At 36.6% G+C, this 20,816-nt stretch overlaps 2 protein-coding genes across 12 annotated transcripts in view; one reads left to right on the top strand and one right to left on the bottom strand.

The window, feature by feature from the left end:
• The window catches only part of LOC106884095 (uncharacterized), a 29,212-nt gene extending 18,672 nt beyond the window's left edge, over positions 1–10,540 (bottom strand). Inside the window, exons 1-3 of one of the 6 annotated variants that reach the window (XM_089339085.1) lie at positions 10,522–10,540; positions 2,101–2,227; positions 1,351–1,461 (exon numbers count right to left, since the gene is read on the bottom strand). In XM_089339085.1, coding sequence (XP_089195211.1) covers positions 1,351–1,461; positions 2,101–2,166 — 177 coding nt within the window. In that variant the 5' untranslated portion in view covers positions 2,167–2,227; positions 10,522–10,540. Of the gene's footprint in view, positions 1–1,350; positions 1,462–2,100; positions 2,228–2,835; positions 2,855–5,152; positions 5,345–5,788; positions 5,929–10,051; positions 10,192–10,247; positions 10,388–10,521 lie in introns of those variants that run through there. The other 5 variants (XM_089339080.1, XM_089339083.1, XM_089339082.1 and 2 more) reach the window with 5 other exon arrangements.
• LOC106884098 (tubby-related protein 3) overlaps positions 10,173–20,816 on the top strand; it is a 103,550-nt gene continuing 92,906 nt past the window's right edge. The window contains exon 1 of one of the 6 annotated variants that reach the window (XM_089339079.1): positions 10,173–10,334. Coding sequence is in view for 1 of the 6 variants with exons in the window: in XM_089339075.1 (XP_089195201.1) it covers positions 12,316–12,329 (14 nt within the window). In the remaining 5 variants the exon portion in view is untranslated. Of the gene's footprint in view, positions 10,335–11,517; positions 12,330–13,902; positions 14,801–20,816 lie in introns of those variants that run through there. The other 5 variants (XM_089339075.1, XM_089339077.1, XM_089339073.1 and 2 more) reach the window with 5 other exon arrangements.

The raw sequence follows: 20,816 nt of genomic DNA on the forward strand, positions 1-20,816 counted from the left end.
GTCCGTAGTCATCGCCTCGGTGAGGCCCAATGTACGAAGGTCTTGCCTCACCACCTCAGCCCAGGTCTTCCTGGGCCTACCTCTTCCACGGGTTCCCTCAACTGTTAGGGTGTGGCACTTTTTCACGCAGCTATCCTCCTCCATTCTCACCACATGTCCATACCAGCGCAATCGTCTCTCTTGCACGCCACAACTGATGCTTCTAATGTTCAGCTTTTCTCTCAAGATACTTACGCTCTGACGGGTATTCACATTGACATTACACATCCAACGGAGCATACTGGCTTCATTCCTTGCAAGCTTACGTATGTCCTCAGCAGTTACAGCCCATGTTTCACTGCCATGTAGCATGGTTGTTCGTACGCATGCGTCATACAGTCTGCCTTTTACTCTGAGTGAGAGTCCCTTTGTCGCCAGCAGGGGTAAGAGCTCTCTAAACTTTGCCCAGGCTATTCTTATTCTAGCAGCTACACTTTCAGCGCATCCACCCCCACTACTAACTTGGTCGCCCAGATAGCGGAAGCTATCGACTACCTCTAGTTTTTCACCCTGGAATGAGATAGAAGTTGTTTCCTGTTTGTTTGCAGTCTTTATTGCACCTGAACATCTGCCACAAACAAAAACTAACTTGCTAGTTAACCTGCCTTTGATGTTGCTGCACCTCTTATGTGTCCATAGCTTGCACCGGGTACATCTTATAGAGTTACTACCTACTCCTTTTCTACATACTGAGCAGGGCCATCTACCTGAAGGGGTTTGTGTTTTATCTACCTTCCTACTTATTAGGATTTTGGTTTTAGCTAGGTTGACTCTAAGGCCCTTCAATTCTAGACCTTGCTTCCACACCTGAAACTTCTCCTCTAGTTCTGATAGTGACTCCGCAATTAGGGCAAGGTCATCAGCATAGAGGAGCTCCCAGGGGCAACCTGTCTTGAACTCCTCTGTGATTGCCTGGAGGACTATGGTAAATAATAGGGGGCTGAGGACGGAACCTTGGTGGACCCCTACCTCTACCCGGAATTCATTGCTGTACTCATTTCCAACCCTCACCTTACTGGCAGCATCTCTGTACATGGCTCGCACAGCTCTCACTAACCATTCTTCTATCCCAAGTTTCCTCATTGACCACCAGATAAGGGATCGGGGGATCATTCTTTTACTCTTTTACTTGTTTCAGTCATTTGACTGTGGCCATGCTGGAACACCGCCTTTAATTGAGCAAATCAACCCCAGGACTTATTCTTTGTAAGCCTAGTACTTATCCAATCGGTCCCTTCTGTTACTGTCTAGAGGCCAGGGTGGTTTGAGTTTCAGACTGAAATATTCAGACTGAAATATCTCCAGACTTACCTCCAGGAGAAAATGCTTCTTTCTCATCTCTTTGCCAAACTCTGGTGGGTTGTTCTTATATTCTTCGAATGAAGGCTGGTCTACTGGGAAGTGGGGTGCTTCATACTTCTCCTGGTTGAATACAGAAAAGAAGGAAAGTAGTTGCTGTAGTGGTGGTGGTGGTGGTGGTGGCAGTGGTAGCGGTGGTCAGAGTGGTTCTCATTTCTAAGGTATTTTTCGATGTTATATTATTATCATTATTATTATTATTATGATTATTATTATTATTATTATTATTATTATTATTATTCAGGTCACTGCCTGGAATCGAACTCGGAATCTTGGGGTTAGTAGCCTGTGCTCTTAACTGTTACACCATGTGCCTGTGGGCTACTAACCCCAAGATTCTGAGTTCGATTCCAGGCGATGACCTGAATAATAATAATAATAATAATAACATCAAAAAATACCTTAGGAATGAGAACCCTGGTTCGAAATTTCCCAAAGACACCTGATGAAGGCTGGAGGGTATATCAGCCGAAATGTTGTGTTAACAACAAACAAGATGAGGACAAATATCCGTCAAATGTAAATAATGTACATAATTCCTCATCTCTTAAATATAGAACTGCACTTTCTCCTATTGACTATGAGAGGAGAGACCAGCATAAAAGATAAGGACACAGAGTAAATGATTTGAAAGAAGCACACACGATGAAAAAAAAAATTGAATTAAAAGAATAAAAATAAGTAAATAAATAAAATATTCACATCTGGTAATTCCAAGAGTTCTTGTACGTTTGAAGCATGGAAAGAACCAAAATCTCTTCTAGCCATTGTTATAAAGTCTTGAAATCCTGGTTTTTGTTCCTTTTGAAGAATGAAATTCTGGTATTAGCTGAAAAGATAGAACAACGCCAAAAAATAATATTAAGTGGTTATGTAAACTAATTTTAGGCAGGTAATAGTAAAAGAACTTCCATATATGGATATAGATGCAAATATGGCTGTGTGGTTAAAAAGCTTGTTCTGCCACTGAGTCCATGTGGTCTTGGTTTCAATTCCACTGTGCGGCACCCTGGGGAAGTGCCTTTCACAACAGTCCCAGGTCAACTGATGCCTTGTGAATGAACTTAGTAGCTGGAAACTGTGAGGAAGCCTGTCATGTACACATATGTGTGTATGGATGGATAGATGTGTGTGTGTGTGTGTGTCTTTGTGTTTGTTCTCTACCACTACTTGACAACTGCTGTTGGTTTGTTTACATCCTCATAATTTGGCAGTTTGGCAAAAAAAAAAGAAAATGGTGACAGAATAAGCTACCTCTGATATTACTACCATGCGGTTTTGCTGCAATTTTCTTGTTTCTTCTGATTAATAGATTTTTACCACTGCTCCTTGAGAAGAGAATTGTATCAGTTTTTATTACATGCCTCTCCTCAAGTTCATTAGCTATCTTAATTATGTTGCTGATTTCAAGGTCACAGACTTGTGCAAAATACTTACTGGTCTCTTGCTTCTGCTTCAGATGTTTCAGTGTCACAATCCATGCCTCATATGACCACCAATACAGATTTGAGACACCAGTCACCATCCTTGCCGGGGAAGTATAACCTGTCTGTATGTATATATATATGTATCTATATATACCGCCTGACTGGCCTTCGTGCCAGTGGCACGTAAAAGCACCCACTACACTCTCGGAGTGGTTGGCGTTAGGAAGGGCATCCAGCTGTAGAAACTCTGCCAAATCAGATTGGAGCCTGGTGTAGCCATCTGGTTTCACCAGTCCTCAGTCAAATCGTCCAACCCATGCTAGCATGGAAAGCGGACGTTAAACAATGATGATGATGATATATATGTTTAAGGACTGCGTCAAGTCCTCATTTAAGGCCTGTGATATACAGGAGCCCAACTGGAAGAGTAATATCTGTCATCACCACAAATGGAGGAAGTAAGTTAAAGATAGGGTTGGCACCTTTGAAAGAACACATTCTTCGTGAAGAAATTAAGCATGCTGCTAGCGTAATAAATGGGGAAAGCTTGGTCTGCAATGTTTGCAGCCATGTATGCTTGTCAAGAGCAGGGCTCATTAGGTACCAATATAGATTACGGAGCCACAAATGCAAAATATAAGTTAGTCCGAGAGTGCACAGTATTCCTGAAGGTCAGTAACGGTCTTCTTCAGTCACAAGTGGACAGTCATCATCATATATGTATGTATGTATATATGTACACAGATACGTGTGTTGATGTGAGTGCAAGTATATATATGTATGAGTGTGAGATGAAGTATGCGTGTATATATGTATGTGTAAGAATGCATGTTTCTGTATGTATATGTATGTTTATGTACATATATGTATGCGTGAATGTATCTATGTACATGTATGCATGTTTGTGAGTAAGCATGTATGTGTGTTTTATATGTATCTATATTTCTATACATCTATGTATATGTACGCATTTATGCATGTATGTATATATGTATATGCATGTATAGATGTATGTGTATTTATGTACGTATATATATATATATATATATATATATATATAAATATATATGTGTGTGTTTGTATGAATGTATCTATGCGAACATGCACACACATATATATATATATATATATGTATGCCATGTGTATTTGTGTTAATAGCTAGGTGACAGAGCAGTCAATTTTATTATTATATACACCCAACATGTCAGCAAATAGATTAACTATTGTCCACTTGATTGAAAAGAATTAATAGCCAAGTGACCATAACAACTACAAATCTCCTATCGACATTGTTTACACTAGCTTTGACACTCAACACCATGCTATCATCATCGTCATCATCATCGTCATCATCATCGTCATCATCATCATCATCGTCATCATCACTTTTTGTTATTGTTGTTGTTGTCGGTAGAGTTCTAGGTATCAGCAGTACTTTCATCAGTTCTGTGGTCGTTAGCATCATCATCATCATCATCATCATCATCATCCTCCTCATCATCATCATCATCATCATCCTCATCATCGTCGTCGTCGTCGTCGTCACCATCACCAGGAGCAACATCAGTCGTTGTCACTGACGTCATTGTCACCATCCTTATCATAATCATCACCATCATCATCGTAGTTGTTGTTCTCATCATGGTCGTCTTTGTCGCCATTATCGCCGCCATCATCAGCAATGATGTTGTCACTTCAACACCATCATGTCATCACCACCAATATTGCTGTTACTATAAAGTCCTTGCCACCATCATCATCATTATGTCAACATTGTCTTTTTTTAATCACCATTTCTACTACCATCATAATCTCATCATATATATATATATATATATATATATATATATATATATATATATATATATTATATGTATGTATATATATATATATATATATATATATTTTTATATGTATGTATGAATGTACATATATATATATATATATATATATATATATACACATATATTGATAGATAGATAGATGGCAGGTTTCTATCAGTTTCCATCTACCAAATCCACTCACAAGGTTTTGGTTGGCCCGAGGCTATAGTAGAAGACACTTGCCCAAGGTGCCACGCAGTGGGACTGAACCCAGAACCATGTGGTTGGTAAGCAAGCTACTTACCACACAGCCACTCCTGCACCTATATACACACCTGAAAATTTATGAAGGCAATTATACTAAATCTATATAAATAAATTCCACAGAAGCTACTAAAGAAAAAAAAAAAACACTTTAACCAAATCTAAAATAATGAAGAAAATAAACAAAAAAATGAAGCATTTTATACCAAAAATATAAAGCAACAAATAAACAACACAAACCAAAGATTTTCCTGTTTCTCTTCCAAAGATGTTGCTGTTATTGTTTGTTGTGGCTGTTGTTGTTGTTGATGTTGTTGTATAGCTTTTAAATGAATCAACTGGCAGCAGTGTTCAGGGCAGACACTGAGATGTAATTTGGCCACCGAACGGGTCGAGGTCTGTGATTCTGTCAGCATTCATCTATGCTATATTGCATATGTGGGTATATATGTATGTATGCGTGTGTGTGTGTGTGTGTATGCATGTATCATCATCATCATATATAGATATATAGATATATATATAGATATAGATATATAAGGGGAGAGAGAGAAGAAAGTGAGAGAGAGAAAGCATTGAAAACCATTGAGTGTGCCATAATTAGATATGTCTGTGAGTGTATATATATATATATATATATATATGAAATTGTGTGTGTGGATGCATGTATATATATAATATATATATATATATGTGTGTGTGTGTACATACATACATACATACATACATATATATATATATATATGTATGTATATATATATGCATATATATAAAATTGTGTGTGTGAGTCTGTCTCTATGAAAACTGACCTAAAACTAATTTTCCCCCCTCTTATATAGTAAGAAGTTAATACTTAGTAACAGCCGAGTCCCTCACCGATGTCTCATCCTGGTTCCATTGGTTTGGATTTTCACTGCGACTACTTAATTTTTTTTTTTTCGTTTTTGTTTTTTTCTGTATTTTTTTTTTGTTTTTGTTTTTCCATTCCTGTCATTGTTAAGAGATGAAACAGAAAGGAATAAAGTTAAATGTCAGGGTTAAAGCAATGCATAAGTATTTTACTGGTTAGCATTGTTTGGCTTCACACAAATCTTTCTGTACTTCTGGCATTAGGTGGTCCATATTAGTCTGACCCCTGTCCTTTGACTTGACCTGCGTGGAAGGCTCTACCAAGTGCTTGTGCTCTATTGGCACGGTTCTCGAGGTCACTGAGGCACAAAATTCCACATATTGTGACCAGGTCTGGACCTGGTAGCGGATGTTATGTGTGTGTGTGTGTGCACACGCTCTCCCTTGCACTACTGGTAACACGTAACCCCATACAACTTGCTGCATGTTCAGGGTCCAGAGTTCCCATTTCAGTCCCACTGCATGGCACCTTGGGCAAGTGTCTTCTACTACTATAGCCTCAGGCCGACCAAACCCATGTGAGTGGAATTGGCAGATGGAAACTAAAAGAAGCCCATCGTATATGTGTGTGTGTGTGTGTGTGTGTGTTTGTGTGTGTGTGTTTGTGTGTGTGTTTGTGTATACTCTTGTTGTGACATCACAGCATCATCATCATCATCATCATCATACAAGTGATGCTGTTCATTTCCAGTTTTTCATAGAAAATCCTGTCTGGTCATGGGGGAAATATTAGCTGGCTTGGAAACAGGTGAGGGTTGGTGACAGGAGGAACATCCGGACATAGAAGAAAATTTGCCTCAACAAATTCCGTCTGACACATCTATGCAAGCATGATAAAGTGGGCATTACATAGCAATAATGATGATGATGATGATGACAATGATGACGACGATGATGATGATGACAACGATGATGATGATGACGACGATGATGATGATGATGACAACGATGATGATGATGATGATGATGACAATGATCATGACAACGATGACGACGATGATGATGACAACGATGATGATGGTGACGACGGCGATGATAATGATGATGATGACGACGACAACAATGATGACGACGATGACAACGACGACGACGATGACAACGACGACGACGATGACGACAATGGTGACAACGACGACGACGATGATGATGATGATGACAACGATGATGACGACGACGATGATGATAATGATGACAACGATGATGATGGTGACGACGATGATGACGATAACGATGACAACGACGACGACAATGAGGATGGTGACGACGGCGACGACGACGACGACGATGGTAACAATGACAACAGCGATGATGATGATGATGATGATGACAACGGCAATGACGATGGCGACAATGATGACGCAAATGATGACGACAACAACGACTATGACGATGACAACGCTATTGATGATGTTAATAATGATGCTGGTGATGAAGATGGTGACGATGTTAATGATGACACTGATATAACATGACAGAGTATAGAATTATAACAGGATCACAGTATGGGCGATACGACACATAATATACCTTAATATGATATAATATAATATAATATGTTATAATATAATAGATTAACAGAGCATGACAGAGAATAAAATATAACAGAATTAAGAGAGTGTGATATGATTGGATAACACAGTTTTTACTAATCCTTAATGAATGCCATTAATTAAACAATAGAATTCTCGTAAGTAGTATTAATAGAAGGGATAAAGCCGGATTAATATATCGTCATCGCCAACATTGTCTTATAACTGAACCACTGTAAGTAGATCATATGATCTAAAACGGGAAGGTATTCAATATTCAATGCTGAAATATCAATAAATGATTTATAAACATGTTTAAGGTGTGAAGTTGATGAAAGAAAAGGTAAGTTTTGTAAAGAGCAACCTGAGATTCGTCCGGAGTAATTAATCTTAAGAATTAATTTTATCACGCTTCTGTACTTGACATTTTTTTTGTCTTTAAAAATAAAAGAAGAAAGAAATACTTTGGATATTAATCAGAATCTACGTGGGAGGTCACGACTGGAGCGTCTCTGATCATTAGGTGTCCTGGTGAAGGGTTGACCAAGGCCAAACAAATGTGGAGCATCTTGTTTGTTCTTAAGCGTGAAATCCACAAAAGCTGTTTAACCCAAGGACTGCCAGCACACAACAAACATATGATCGAAGACAATCGCATCAAGACCATCACGTCTTTTTATAAGAATAGGGATACATTATCTGGCATACCTACACAAGTGTGCCTCCACTGACTTTGTTTCCTCATAACTTCCAGAAAACTGGGTACATCACGATTATATCGGAATACAATCTCTTATGTTTTTACTTGTTTCAGTCATTAGACTGTGGCCATGCTGGGGCACTGGTTCGAAGGATCTTTAGTCAAATGAATCGATTCTAGTCCTTTATTTTTAAATCAGGTACTTATTCTATCGGTCATTTTCGCTGAACTGATAAGTTATATGGATGTAAACAGACTAACACCGGTTCTTAAGAGGTAGTGGTGAACAAACACAAACACACACGTATATATATATATATATATATAAACCGAAAGAAACCTGTCGTATATATATATATATATATATATATATATATATATATATATAAACCGAAAGAAACCTGTCGTATATATATATATATATATATATGTACACGACAGGTTTCTTTCGGTTTTCGTCTATTAAATCTACTCAGGAGGCTTTGGTCGTCCCGAGGCTATAGTTGAAGACACTCGATCAATGTGCTACGCAGTGGGACTGAACCCAGTACCATGTGGTTGGGAAGCAAACTTCTTACCACACAGCCACGCCTGCACGGGTACTTATTTTAATGAAGCTTTCAATTTAGGTAGATCACGTTTATATTGGAATTTAACCCATAAAGCGCTGGGATTTGCACTTACATAGCATGGACTGCCGAGGACATTTTATGAAAATGAGACAACCATGCACACATAAAAAACGAAAAATGGTTAAAATATCTTCTTAGTATACAATGGTGGCAAGTTTTACATCATCTGAAAAGTCATTAGTTGAACTATTAGTCCTCTTGCATTATGGGGTGTATCGGAGCGTTTGAGTGACACCAGACCCCCAACAAACACCCATAAATTAATTGCATCTATCTGGGCCACGATCATGGCTTGTCGACCTGTGCCTGACGGCCACGAGCGTGGCCCGCCGCGCTTTGCGTTAATGAGGGAAGGCACACAAAAATGGGCAGAGGTAAAGAATACGCCCACCACCCGTTTTCGACGTAACTCTAACCCTAAACCTTAACCCCTAACTCTAAACCCTAAACACTGGGTGTGCGTATTCTTTACCTTCGCCCAAAAATGGTGGACAGGCTCACAAATATTCTGACACAGTTATTTCATAATTTAAAATTATGTTTTCTACTCTTTACGCATTTCAGACGTAGGACCACAGCTGTGCTGGGACAACAGCTTGAACATTTTTATTCAATGGAATCGACGTCAGTGTTCATATTTTAAAACTTGGTGCTTGTTCTATCGGTCTCTTGCCAAACAGCTAAGTTATGGGGGCGTAAATACACCAACGCGATTGTTAAGCGGCAGTGGGGGAACAAGCAAGGCTGTGGTCAGTCTGAGGCTATAGCAGACGACAAGGCAGTGGAACCGAACCAGGAACCATGTGGCTGGTCCTGGGTTCAGTCTCCTTAACACACAGTTAAACCTGCGCCTATATTTGCGAGTCAGTCTGTATGTGCACGAGCCCGTCAACATTTTTTTTTCTTTCAACATTAAATTCCTATAATCATAAAAATCTACACTATCCGAAAAATATTTCTTAAAAAAAAATTTAAAAAATACCCAATTTTCTTTAAGTTATGAGGAAAGAAAGCAGATCCGTGTGAATTTTCCCAAACTCGGCGATCTTCTCCCCCATCTCGGAAACTTTTTTCACAACACATTCCGATATAGTCGTTATTTACAGCATCTATAACTAATTTGTAGAATATTTTATCAAAAGTATCCATTTTCCTGAAAATTACGAGAAAACAAATTCGATTCGTGTAAATTAATTGAAGCTCCTCTCCTTAATCACTTATTTGTAGAAAACTTTGTTACAAAATATCCAATTTTCTGAAAGTTATGAGGAAACAAAGTTGGTGGAGGGGGTGCGCGATTGTGTAAGTAAACCCATTAACCATTGTGCCGCTGTTTTCTTTCTTTTTTAAATTAAATTAAATTAAATACTTGTTGTTCTTTTCAGACGATAGCGTGTCATTCGAAAGAGATTTGGCTGTTGCTTTTAGTAGATCGAGGGTAAAAGCTCCCGTTTTGACTCGACTCAACAAGTGCAGTAAGCCCGTGACCCCAAGGGGAGGCAGCTACCGGCAAACCACGTTCACATCTGTTTGCCGGTTATGGAACATATTTTTATTTCACTTACGTGGCTACAGGCTTTTGGAGAAAAGCATGAACTTCATCAATTCGTCCAGAACGTATGTGCACTTCAGCAATTTACATCGTCGATGTAGTGAGTTCCACTTCTATTTTACTAAATGCATGTTAAGAAAAAAAATACGATAAGTGTGGAGGTCAAAGGTCAAAGGTTGAGCGACATAATAGAGAACCCGGTTTCACTTCGTTGTTGCTCTTAATGGAATCTTAGACTTACGCATTTCTTTTCACGCTTTAAAATTAAATTAATATAATTAAATTACATTATGAATTAAATATATTTCTGTGTTTCATATCCCTGAAACGTGAGACAGCGTAAAACGTGAAAGATAGACGGAAAAAATAATGTTGAATACAACCAAATCATTAATATTGACCAATCAGAATTTTAATAACTATTTGCTGCTGAACCATTATTTAGGTAACAGCGACAAGCAAACACATATATACACATACACACATATATATATATAAAGAGAGAGAGATACACATACACACACACACATATATATATATATACACTCGCACGGACACAAACACACATATATATATACACACACATACATATATATAAAGAGAGAGAGAGAGATACATATACATACACATCTATATACACTCGCACGGACACACATACGTACATATATGTGTGTGTGTGTATAAATATAGATATGCACACATACGTGTCTGAAAACGTTTACGCAGAAAATTTCATTAATCTCGCACACTATATATCCACACACAAATGACTACATCTATCTATGATATATTGATGAAATAGTGTGTGTATATATGCATATAGTTGATTGGAAACTAACTAGATAAATATAGTTTTCAGTCTTATCTCTTATTTTCCCGCTTTTTGTCTTTGCTTTGTTTACATTTTAACAAATAGTATACCATCTATCTAAAGAAAGAATATATATATATATATATATATATATATATATATATAGTGTAATATAATATACATATATGTATAATATATATATATATAAAGTGTATATAAGTATATGTGTCTGTATGTATGTATATAAACATACGTGTGCGTATAAAGATAGATATGCCCATGCGAACATCTATTAAGATACGTATGGAATTGATTCAATATATACATAGATATGTTCACACGAAGATCAACAAATATATATTTATAAAACGTTGATTCATATATAGATTCACACATATCTGACATTGATAGGCACACAATACACACACACACACACGCATTTGTATGTGTGTACACATATAGATTCATCTACACACACGCGTAATCTTGTACTGAAATGTACACCTACCCACAGACACATTATAATCATATATTGACATGCACACACACATACATGCTTAGACTAACATTGACACATATATAACGGTAATCCAGTTACACACACATGTATACACACGCATTCATTTACCTACGCGTATTTATAATATTATATTAATATGCACACACACACACACATGCTTAGACTAATATTAACACACATATAACGGTAATCCACGCGCACACATACATACATTGTTACATGCACATAACACCCAGAGACATGTACAGACATCTCTAATCCTACATCAATACACTAACACATACACATACAGACATGTTCAGACTCACATCCATACAAAACAATAATCCACATACACATATATAACTCACATACATATATAACATCTTTGCCACATACACACACACAGCTAATATTTATGCCACATACACGCACATATACACCCATAGACACACACACATACATACAGAGACATGTTCAGACTAACACCAATACGAACACCCATATAAAACAGTAATCCACATATACACACTCACATCCCTAGCATCTATCCAACACACACACGTATACATACACACATAACGATAGACATAGTAAAAGAAAATAATTCGGAGACGTTGTCTCCGAATCTTTCTCTCTCTCTTTCTATCTCTTTCTCCTTCTGTGTCTCTTTCTCTTTTTTCATTTATTTTGTGAACAACAACAACAACATAGGAGGAATTATTGTTGTATTATTTAAGAGAGAAAGAGGGACAGAAAAAAAAAGGTTGGATGACAAATGTCCAGTAAGTAAACTATTTAAACCTCTTATCACAATAGACAACGGAATATATATATATTCACAAGATATACATAAACACACACATATATGTGTATATGGATATATATGTATATGTTGTATATATATATATATATATATATTTATATACCATCTATGTAGTTGTAACAACTAGGTTTCGTTTTGTATCAACATACGTACTACATGTACACATGCACGTTTATGTGATCATATATATATATATTGTCTTTATAGATTATATATATTATCTTTATGGATTATATATATATATATATATATATATATATATATATATATATATATCACATATCTATACCTTGTCTGTAGTGGTATCAACTACATGTACACATGCACGTTTATGTAACGGTATATGTATATAATATATATATATACACGTATATTATGTATATCCTGCTACACATATGCACGTATGTGTGCGTATAATTATACAAATATTGATATATAATCACAAAAGGCGGTGTCTATATAAATATATATATATATATATAGATATAGATATATATATATATAGATATGCGTTAGTGTTCGATTTTCTTAGTAAGAAAGAATGAATGGAAGCAAAGGGTCATAGTAAGATGTTGGTCATACTTGTACCCTTGTGTCTGCCTCGATGTATGTGGGTATATATGTCTATGTATGCGTGTATAGATCTAAATATACACACACATATATATACACATACCATATATTTAAAAGGTGGATGATGCACGAAGAGTGCTGAGAAAGCAGTGTGAATTTTAAAAATTACCACTATTACAGTGTGCGTGTATATATATATATATATATATATATATTTGTAATATAATATATTATACATACATGTATTCATGATACATACATATTATATAGATAGATGTATCATGTATATTGCACGAAAAAACACGCTTGTATCTACGATATATTTATTCTTATATATAACATGTATGTGTGTGTGTGTATATAATGCAAACACATTGATTGATTGATGAATGGGTGATCTTTATTTTTGAAACTGTCGTATAATACATTAATTTTCTTTGTTTCTCTTCTGTCATCTTTAACTCGACTCTACACTAGAAATAGCAGCCAGAATCGCCCCTATCCTCTTTTTAAAAAATGTAGGACACGTTGGATAATAATATTTTAGACAGACTGTTCAAATAAAAGATGGCACAGTCATGCCTGGAATGTCTCTGATCATACATATATATATATTGCTCGGTTAATGCTACTTGGCCTAGGGCTAAACAATACACTGCTATTATAAGCAAAAGAGGGAAATAGCGGCGGGGACGCATTAGTCTGATGCATATAACATGTTGGAGAAGCAGAAATAAAATAAAATAAACAGATGGTCACGGTTGGAAAGCATTTGATCATACGTCTACTCAGTCAGGACCGACCTCGGGGTCAAACAACGACCGCTGCTGCTGCTGTTACTGTCCCCTGTTTTGATCCCTTACAAAACATTTATTCTGGCCAATAATGCCTTAGTGGAGCGGAAAGGAATGCACGTCACAAAAACGCTTGTATTGCGTCACATACCAAATCCCCTACCCGTACACGAACTCCCCGTTATTAAGGAGCCAACTAGGAAAGCCTCTTTGTGGTCATTCGAGCTTCTAGAAATAGCAGTTAAGTCTCCCCTCTAATCTCATTACCTATGGTTGAATGAAGAAATATTATACTTTGGGTAATATAATCTCGTAGATACTGTCTCTGAATTGACGGAGTGGGCCCGGTTGGCACGTTTTTAACCATAGGCCTGCATATCACAAAAAAACCCTGTATTACCTCACAAACTGAAACCCCTACCCCGTACACGAACTCACATTATCAGGGAACCAATTGGAAAAGCCGCTACGTGGCCATTCGGTTTTCGAAATAGCAGTTAAACCTTCTTCGAATTTCATGTTACCTATGGTTAAATGAAGACATATCCAACATTAGATATTCTTTCTGGAAATGACGGGGTGGACACGGTTGGAACATTTTTGATCATACTCCTGCATACCACACACACCCTGTATAACTCCTACATCATACCCGAATTCCCATTACCAGGGAGCCGACTAGAAAAAGCCTCTATGTGATCATTGGTGGTTTTAAAAATAACAGCTAAATCTCCCTCAATTCTCATATTACCCATGTTAAATAAATATGTATGTATATATGTATATATATACTACACATCGGGCAATGCAGTCTTAGACACTGTCTCTAAAACGACAGAGGAACATTTTTGATCACAGATCTGCTCAATTAAGACTGACCTGGGGTTAAACGTCAGGAATAACTTCCATTCTACAGTATTGTATTCTATGAATGTTAAGTTATGGGTGTGGATTGTAGTCAGAGCTGCTCACGTTCTTGAAGAATTGCGACGAGGTACCGACACCCTATGGAATTAAGTTTGTGTACACAGACTCATCGTGTAATCTGTACCACTTTTTGAAGGTTAGCCCTCGTAAAGAAATTTATGTTAATTATATATATGTGTATATATGTATTTCGGAATATCTGTATGTCTTTCTCTTCTCCCCGTCGTCTATCTATCTATCTACGTATGCATGTATATGTGTGCACATATGTATATATCTATGTGTATATATGTATATATCATCATCATCATCATCATACATACATAGTGCAATTGTACAAGCCGTTAATTGTAATCACAGATAATGTTATCACATACTAACTGTAAAAAAATCGTGGGTCCCAATCTCATATTGGTATATCTTTTATTTAATGCTACCAGCCCGTTATTCTTACCGAGAAGGCTTCGTCAAAAAACGATTACTATAAGCGGCTTCCACTCTATGAATGTGTGTGTGTGTTTGTGTCTGTCTGTCTGTATGTGTGTGTGTGTTTGCTTATTGCTCCAACGATATAGCCGCGATAAATTGCCTCATTACCAATATTAATATAATCACTGAGGTGTGTGTGTGTATATATATATATATATATATATATATATATATATATTCGATTGGACAATATTGATTCATCGAACTCACGTATGCATATAATCCCGGAATAGTTGTACGTCATCTACCTATCTATCTGTCAATCTGTCTATCTATCTATCTATCCTCATTCTGTGTGTGTATAACGCATTTACTCGTGTAAATACTTCATATAAATATGAAGTGTTAAATATTGTAACAGTTTTTTTGCCTTGTGTATAAGTTGCACTCTTGTTAAAGATCTAGTATAAAATAGTGCAACTTAAAACACGAGTAAATACTCTGTGTGTGTATGTGATTTACTGTTCCGTTAACGTAAGATCAACACAAAAAGTATTCTATCCCGTGAGGGATAATTATAATTTAATGTGCACAGTATAAAAATATGAGCTACTAATAAGTTTTTCGCTGTGACGACACGTGTCTAGGCAGGTTTTTATAACACGCCTTGTGTCTCCAAAGCAATCCTCAGGCTCCCAAGATTGCTTGGAGACACAATGCGTGTTATAAAAAAAACCTGCCCAGACACGTGTCTTCACAGCGAGAAACTTATTAGTAGCTCATATTTTTATCCTGTGTACAGTGCCCCAAAGCAAGTCTGGCAGTACGTATAATACTACTACTGGATAGCACCGGGTGGAATTTGAAGGTGGACAAGCTTTATACTGTAGTCTACTATGTTCTTAACAGAATATAACATAACTATATATATATATATATATATATATATATATATATATATATATATATATATATATATATAGTATGTATGTATGTATGTATATATATATGTATTATTTAAACTTCAGTCTGGATATGAACTAAGAAAGAGTGTAATCGATATAAACGGTAGAGTAGGTGTGTGTGTGTGTGTAGTATATATATATATATATATATATATATATATATATATATATATATATATATATATATATATATTTTAATAATCATTACTTTGTATTTTATTATAGTTATTTTTAGTGTATTTACTTATTAAATTTTTCTATATGTGACTGTGGATTTCCATGGATGAGTTCAGGAACTGTGGTTCTTTTCTCTAAATTATATATATACATATATATAAAAACACATACACATGAATACACACACTCCTGTTTACCTAACTGCCATTAAATATGATCTGAAATTCGCATTTCACACTTTGATTGAATTCAAATGATATAACGGATCATCAGTGATTTTGTATGTGTTTGTACATATGTGTGTATATTTATGTAGCACCTACATGTGTATTTGCACATGTATATATATATATATATATATATATATATATATATATATATATATATATATATATATATATATTTCTTTTACTTGTTTCAGTCATTAGACTGCGGTGATGTTGGGGCACCTTTTCGAACAATTTTAGTTAAACGAATTGAACCCTGGATCGATTAATATTTTAAAGCCTGGTAATTATTCTATCGGTCGTTTTTGCCAGACCTCTAGGTTACAGGCAAACATACCAACACTGCTTGCCAAGTGGAAATAGGGGACAAACACACACACACACAGAGTCCAATCCATGCCAGAATGGAGAATGGATGTTCCCACATTCACAAGACTATGGTTTCAATATCCAGGCCAGCAGTACATTGTGTTCTTGAGCAAAACACTTCATTTCTATGATAGATGGGGAACTCCATAATGGACTGGCTTTCTGTTCAGGAGGAATGTCAACGTGCCTGCAATGGCAAGCTGGGTGGCACCATTTGAAGACTACAACAGCATAATATACCTTTTACTCATTTCAGTCATTGGAGTATAACAGCATCTGATAATCTCATCTATACAGTGATGTGTATATCATCATCGTCATCATCATCATCATCATCGTTTAATGTCCGCTTTCCATGCTGGCATGGGTTGTACAGTTTGACAGGAGCTGGCCAGGCAGAAGAAGACTGCACCAGACTTCTGTGTCTGTTTTGGCAGGGTTTTTTTTTTTACAGCTGGATGCCCTTCCTAACACCAACCACCCACCAAGTAGACTGAGTGCTTTTTACATGGCACCAACACAGGCAAGGACAGTTTTGGCAAGGTTTTTACTGCTTGAAGCCCTTCCAAATACCAACCACTTTACAGCGTGAACTAAATGCTTTTTACATGATACCATCACTGGGAGGCTCACCAAGTAACTTGCAAAACAATATATATATATATATATATATATATATATATATATATATATATATATATATATATGTATGTATGTATGTGTATATATGTATGTATGTATGTGTATGTATGTATGTGTATATATGTATGTATGTATGTGTATGTATGTATGTATGTGTATATATGTATGTATGTATGTGTATATATGTATGTATGTATGTGTATATATGTATGTATGTATGTGTATATATGTATGTATGTATGTATATGTATGTATGTGTATATATGTATGTATGTATGTGTATATATGTACATATACACACGTGTGTCTGTAATTTTCTTCCTTATTTTATCCCCACTCTTGTTTTCCATTCTCCTTTCTCACTTCTTTTCTTTATTCTCCCGCACTGTCTTTTTCACTCTCTCTCTCTCTGTCATCGATTCTCTCTGCCATCTCCTCACACATGCACTCATACCCTCTCTTTCTCTTATTTTGTTTACATTAGTAGAACCTCCAAAATAGACCAATGTCTCCAGAAAAAAGACAAAGTTTTCTGCACTTTCATAGATGATGAGTCATGAAATTTATTTTCGGTTGATTAATATCGAACGATGTAGAATTAATGTATTTTACTTCAACTGTACATGCAGATAGAAGATACAATTATTACAATAGAGAACAGCCACAGCCTATATATATATATATATATATATATATATATACACACACACACACATACAATAAGCTTCATTCAGTTTCTATCTCCCAAATCCACACTCAGAAGGCTTTTTTGGGCCCAAGCCTGTGGTAGAAGACGTCTGCCCAAGATGCCATGCATTGAGACTGAACCTAGAACCATGTGGTTGGGGAGCAAACTTCTTACCACACAGCCACACCTTGCATCAATATTATTTCTTCTTTTCTCCTTTTTTTTGCTTTTATTTGTTTCAGTCAGTGGACTGCAGCCATACTGGAGCACCACTTTGCAGGGTTTTAGTCAAAGAAAGCAACCACAGTGCTTATTTTTTAAACCTGACATTCTGTTGGTCCCTTTTGCCAAACCACTAAGTTACAGGGGCATAAACAAACATAAAGGCAGACACACACACACGTACATATGTTCATACATATATACACATATATATATTTATGTATATATATTCTTTTGTTCTTTCACTTGTGCATTTCACCCGGTGTGCTAACAATTCTGCCAGCTCACCGCCTTACTGTGGAGACACAATGGCCTGGTGGTTAGTGCAGTGGACTTGCAGTCAAAGGTTCGTGGTTTCAATTTCCAGACTAGGCGTTGTGAGTGTTTGTTGAGCGGAAACACCTAAAGCCCCACGAGGCTCTGGCAGGGGGTGGTGGCAAACCCTGCCGTACTCTTTCACCACAACTTTCTCTCTTTCTTCCTGTTTCTGTTGTGCCTATGTTTCGAAGTGGCTTTCTGTGTCACACTGAATCTCCTCAAGAACTACATTAAGGGTACATGTGTCTGTGGAGTACTCAGCCACTTGTACATTAATTTCATGAGCAAGCTGTTCCATTGATCGGATCAATTGGAACCCTCATTGTTGTAACCGACAGAGTGCCATGTCATATATATATAAAAACTTACTGTTAACAAAGGTCAGATGTGTAGCGATCAATTACTCAATACATGAAAAATGCATTAAATGCTACAAAATGTACACACACACACACACACACACACACACACACACACATATATATATATATATATATATATATATATGTACGTATGCATGTGTGTTACGGTGTGTATCTCATGCTATTTTATATTTATGGCTGAAGATTGTAGACTTGGAGTTCAAAACTAGAAGACTGGTGCTTTTCCAATGAAATCCCTTGCAATATTTGTTCTGCGCCGAGTTATAGACACTCCCTTGTCACTCTGACCATGATCAGTTTGTAAGGAATTGTAACTAATAATGCCATTGATCAGAAATTGTGACACAATAAGAACATTTTAGTATCATTTAACCCTCAAGCCTTCCGATTACTTTGTCTAATGTAAAGCTAATTCCTTCACACTGATTTGAATTAATCATGCATTATCTTATAGCTTTGAGATTCTGATGATGTGATTGTTTATTTATAAAATGACACTATAAAGTAGGTGTAAGAGGATGAATCAGGCCAGTTTGAACATAAAACAGGTAGAATATTTTAGTAGCTGTTCAAATGCTAAAAGCTTAAAGTTGACTATACCTTGGGTCACCATCTCTTGTCATCTGATATATATATATATATATATATATATATATCATGGTTCATTTCATACATATCACCATTAGTTTTGGCAGGATTACTGTTTGACTTCTTTCTTTCCAACAGGGGTTAATTTAATGACACATTCCAAGTGGTCATATGATGTTTAATTCTCTCGTTTCATTAGAGGCAAACATGTCCTGTCTGTTTGTCTTATCAACATTCGACCCTACACCATGAGTTATTTTCATTAAGAGACCATTTCTGGCTCCTTCTTTTGTACTTTAACAATTCTCATCTAGTGTAAAGCTACTTTCCTCTGCTGTAGCCCCTTTCAATCAAAGGAGATTTTAGTCTTGTGAGCTGTATAGGCTACCTCATTAGTGCTGGGGCCACAAAGAAAAAAAAAACAACAGTCAATGCACTTTGTAAATTGGTTGGCATTAGGAATGTCATCCACCTGTAGAAACTATACCAAAGAAGACTTTGGAACACAAGGCAGTCCTTGAACCAATCAGATACTCTCAAACCGTCCAATCATTGCCAGTATGGAAGATGAACCTGAAAAGATGACGATGACAACGACAATGATGGTGATATTCATTTCTTCTGATGTCAAAACCATCTTTGCAAAGATGTTGTTGGCAATATGTTCGTTGCATTCATTTCATGTTGCTCCAATCCACTTAGCTGGCAAAAGTGGGTGACCCTGTGACAGACCTGCGCCCCTTTCAGGGGCAATATACATGCCACAGAAACCAAGAAACCAGCTCTGTGAGTCTATATGACTCGGGACGGAACTTTACTTTACATTCAGGGATGTGTGTTGTAATCTCAGACATTTCTATGCCATGAAAACTAGGCAACTAGCAGCAGTTTTATGAGTGCTAAGGCACTTGAGAGCTGAGTCTAACTCTTGGAGACAGGTGTTTTAGGATTTGTTGGAACCATGTTTCACTCAATGGCCAGGAGTCTTGGACTAGCTGCAAAGGAAAGGCAAGATATTGTCAGAAAATTATCAGAAGCTGATTAGAAAACCAACCCAGTACAATTTGGCTGATGAGAGAGGAGGAGTGGTGCAACAAGGATGAGTATTGATGATGACAGAAACATCTGGCCCAGAGTCACAACA

The sequence above is a fragment of the Octopus bimaculoides genome, chromosome 21, assembly GCF_046866305.1.
Source record: "Octopus bimaculoides isolate indiv1 chromosome 21, ASM4686630v1, whole genome shotgun sequence".
NCBI classification, from domain to species: Eukaryota; Metazoa; Mollusca; class Cephalopoda; order Octopoda; family Octopodidae; genus Octopus; species Octopus bimaculoides.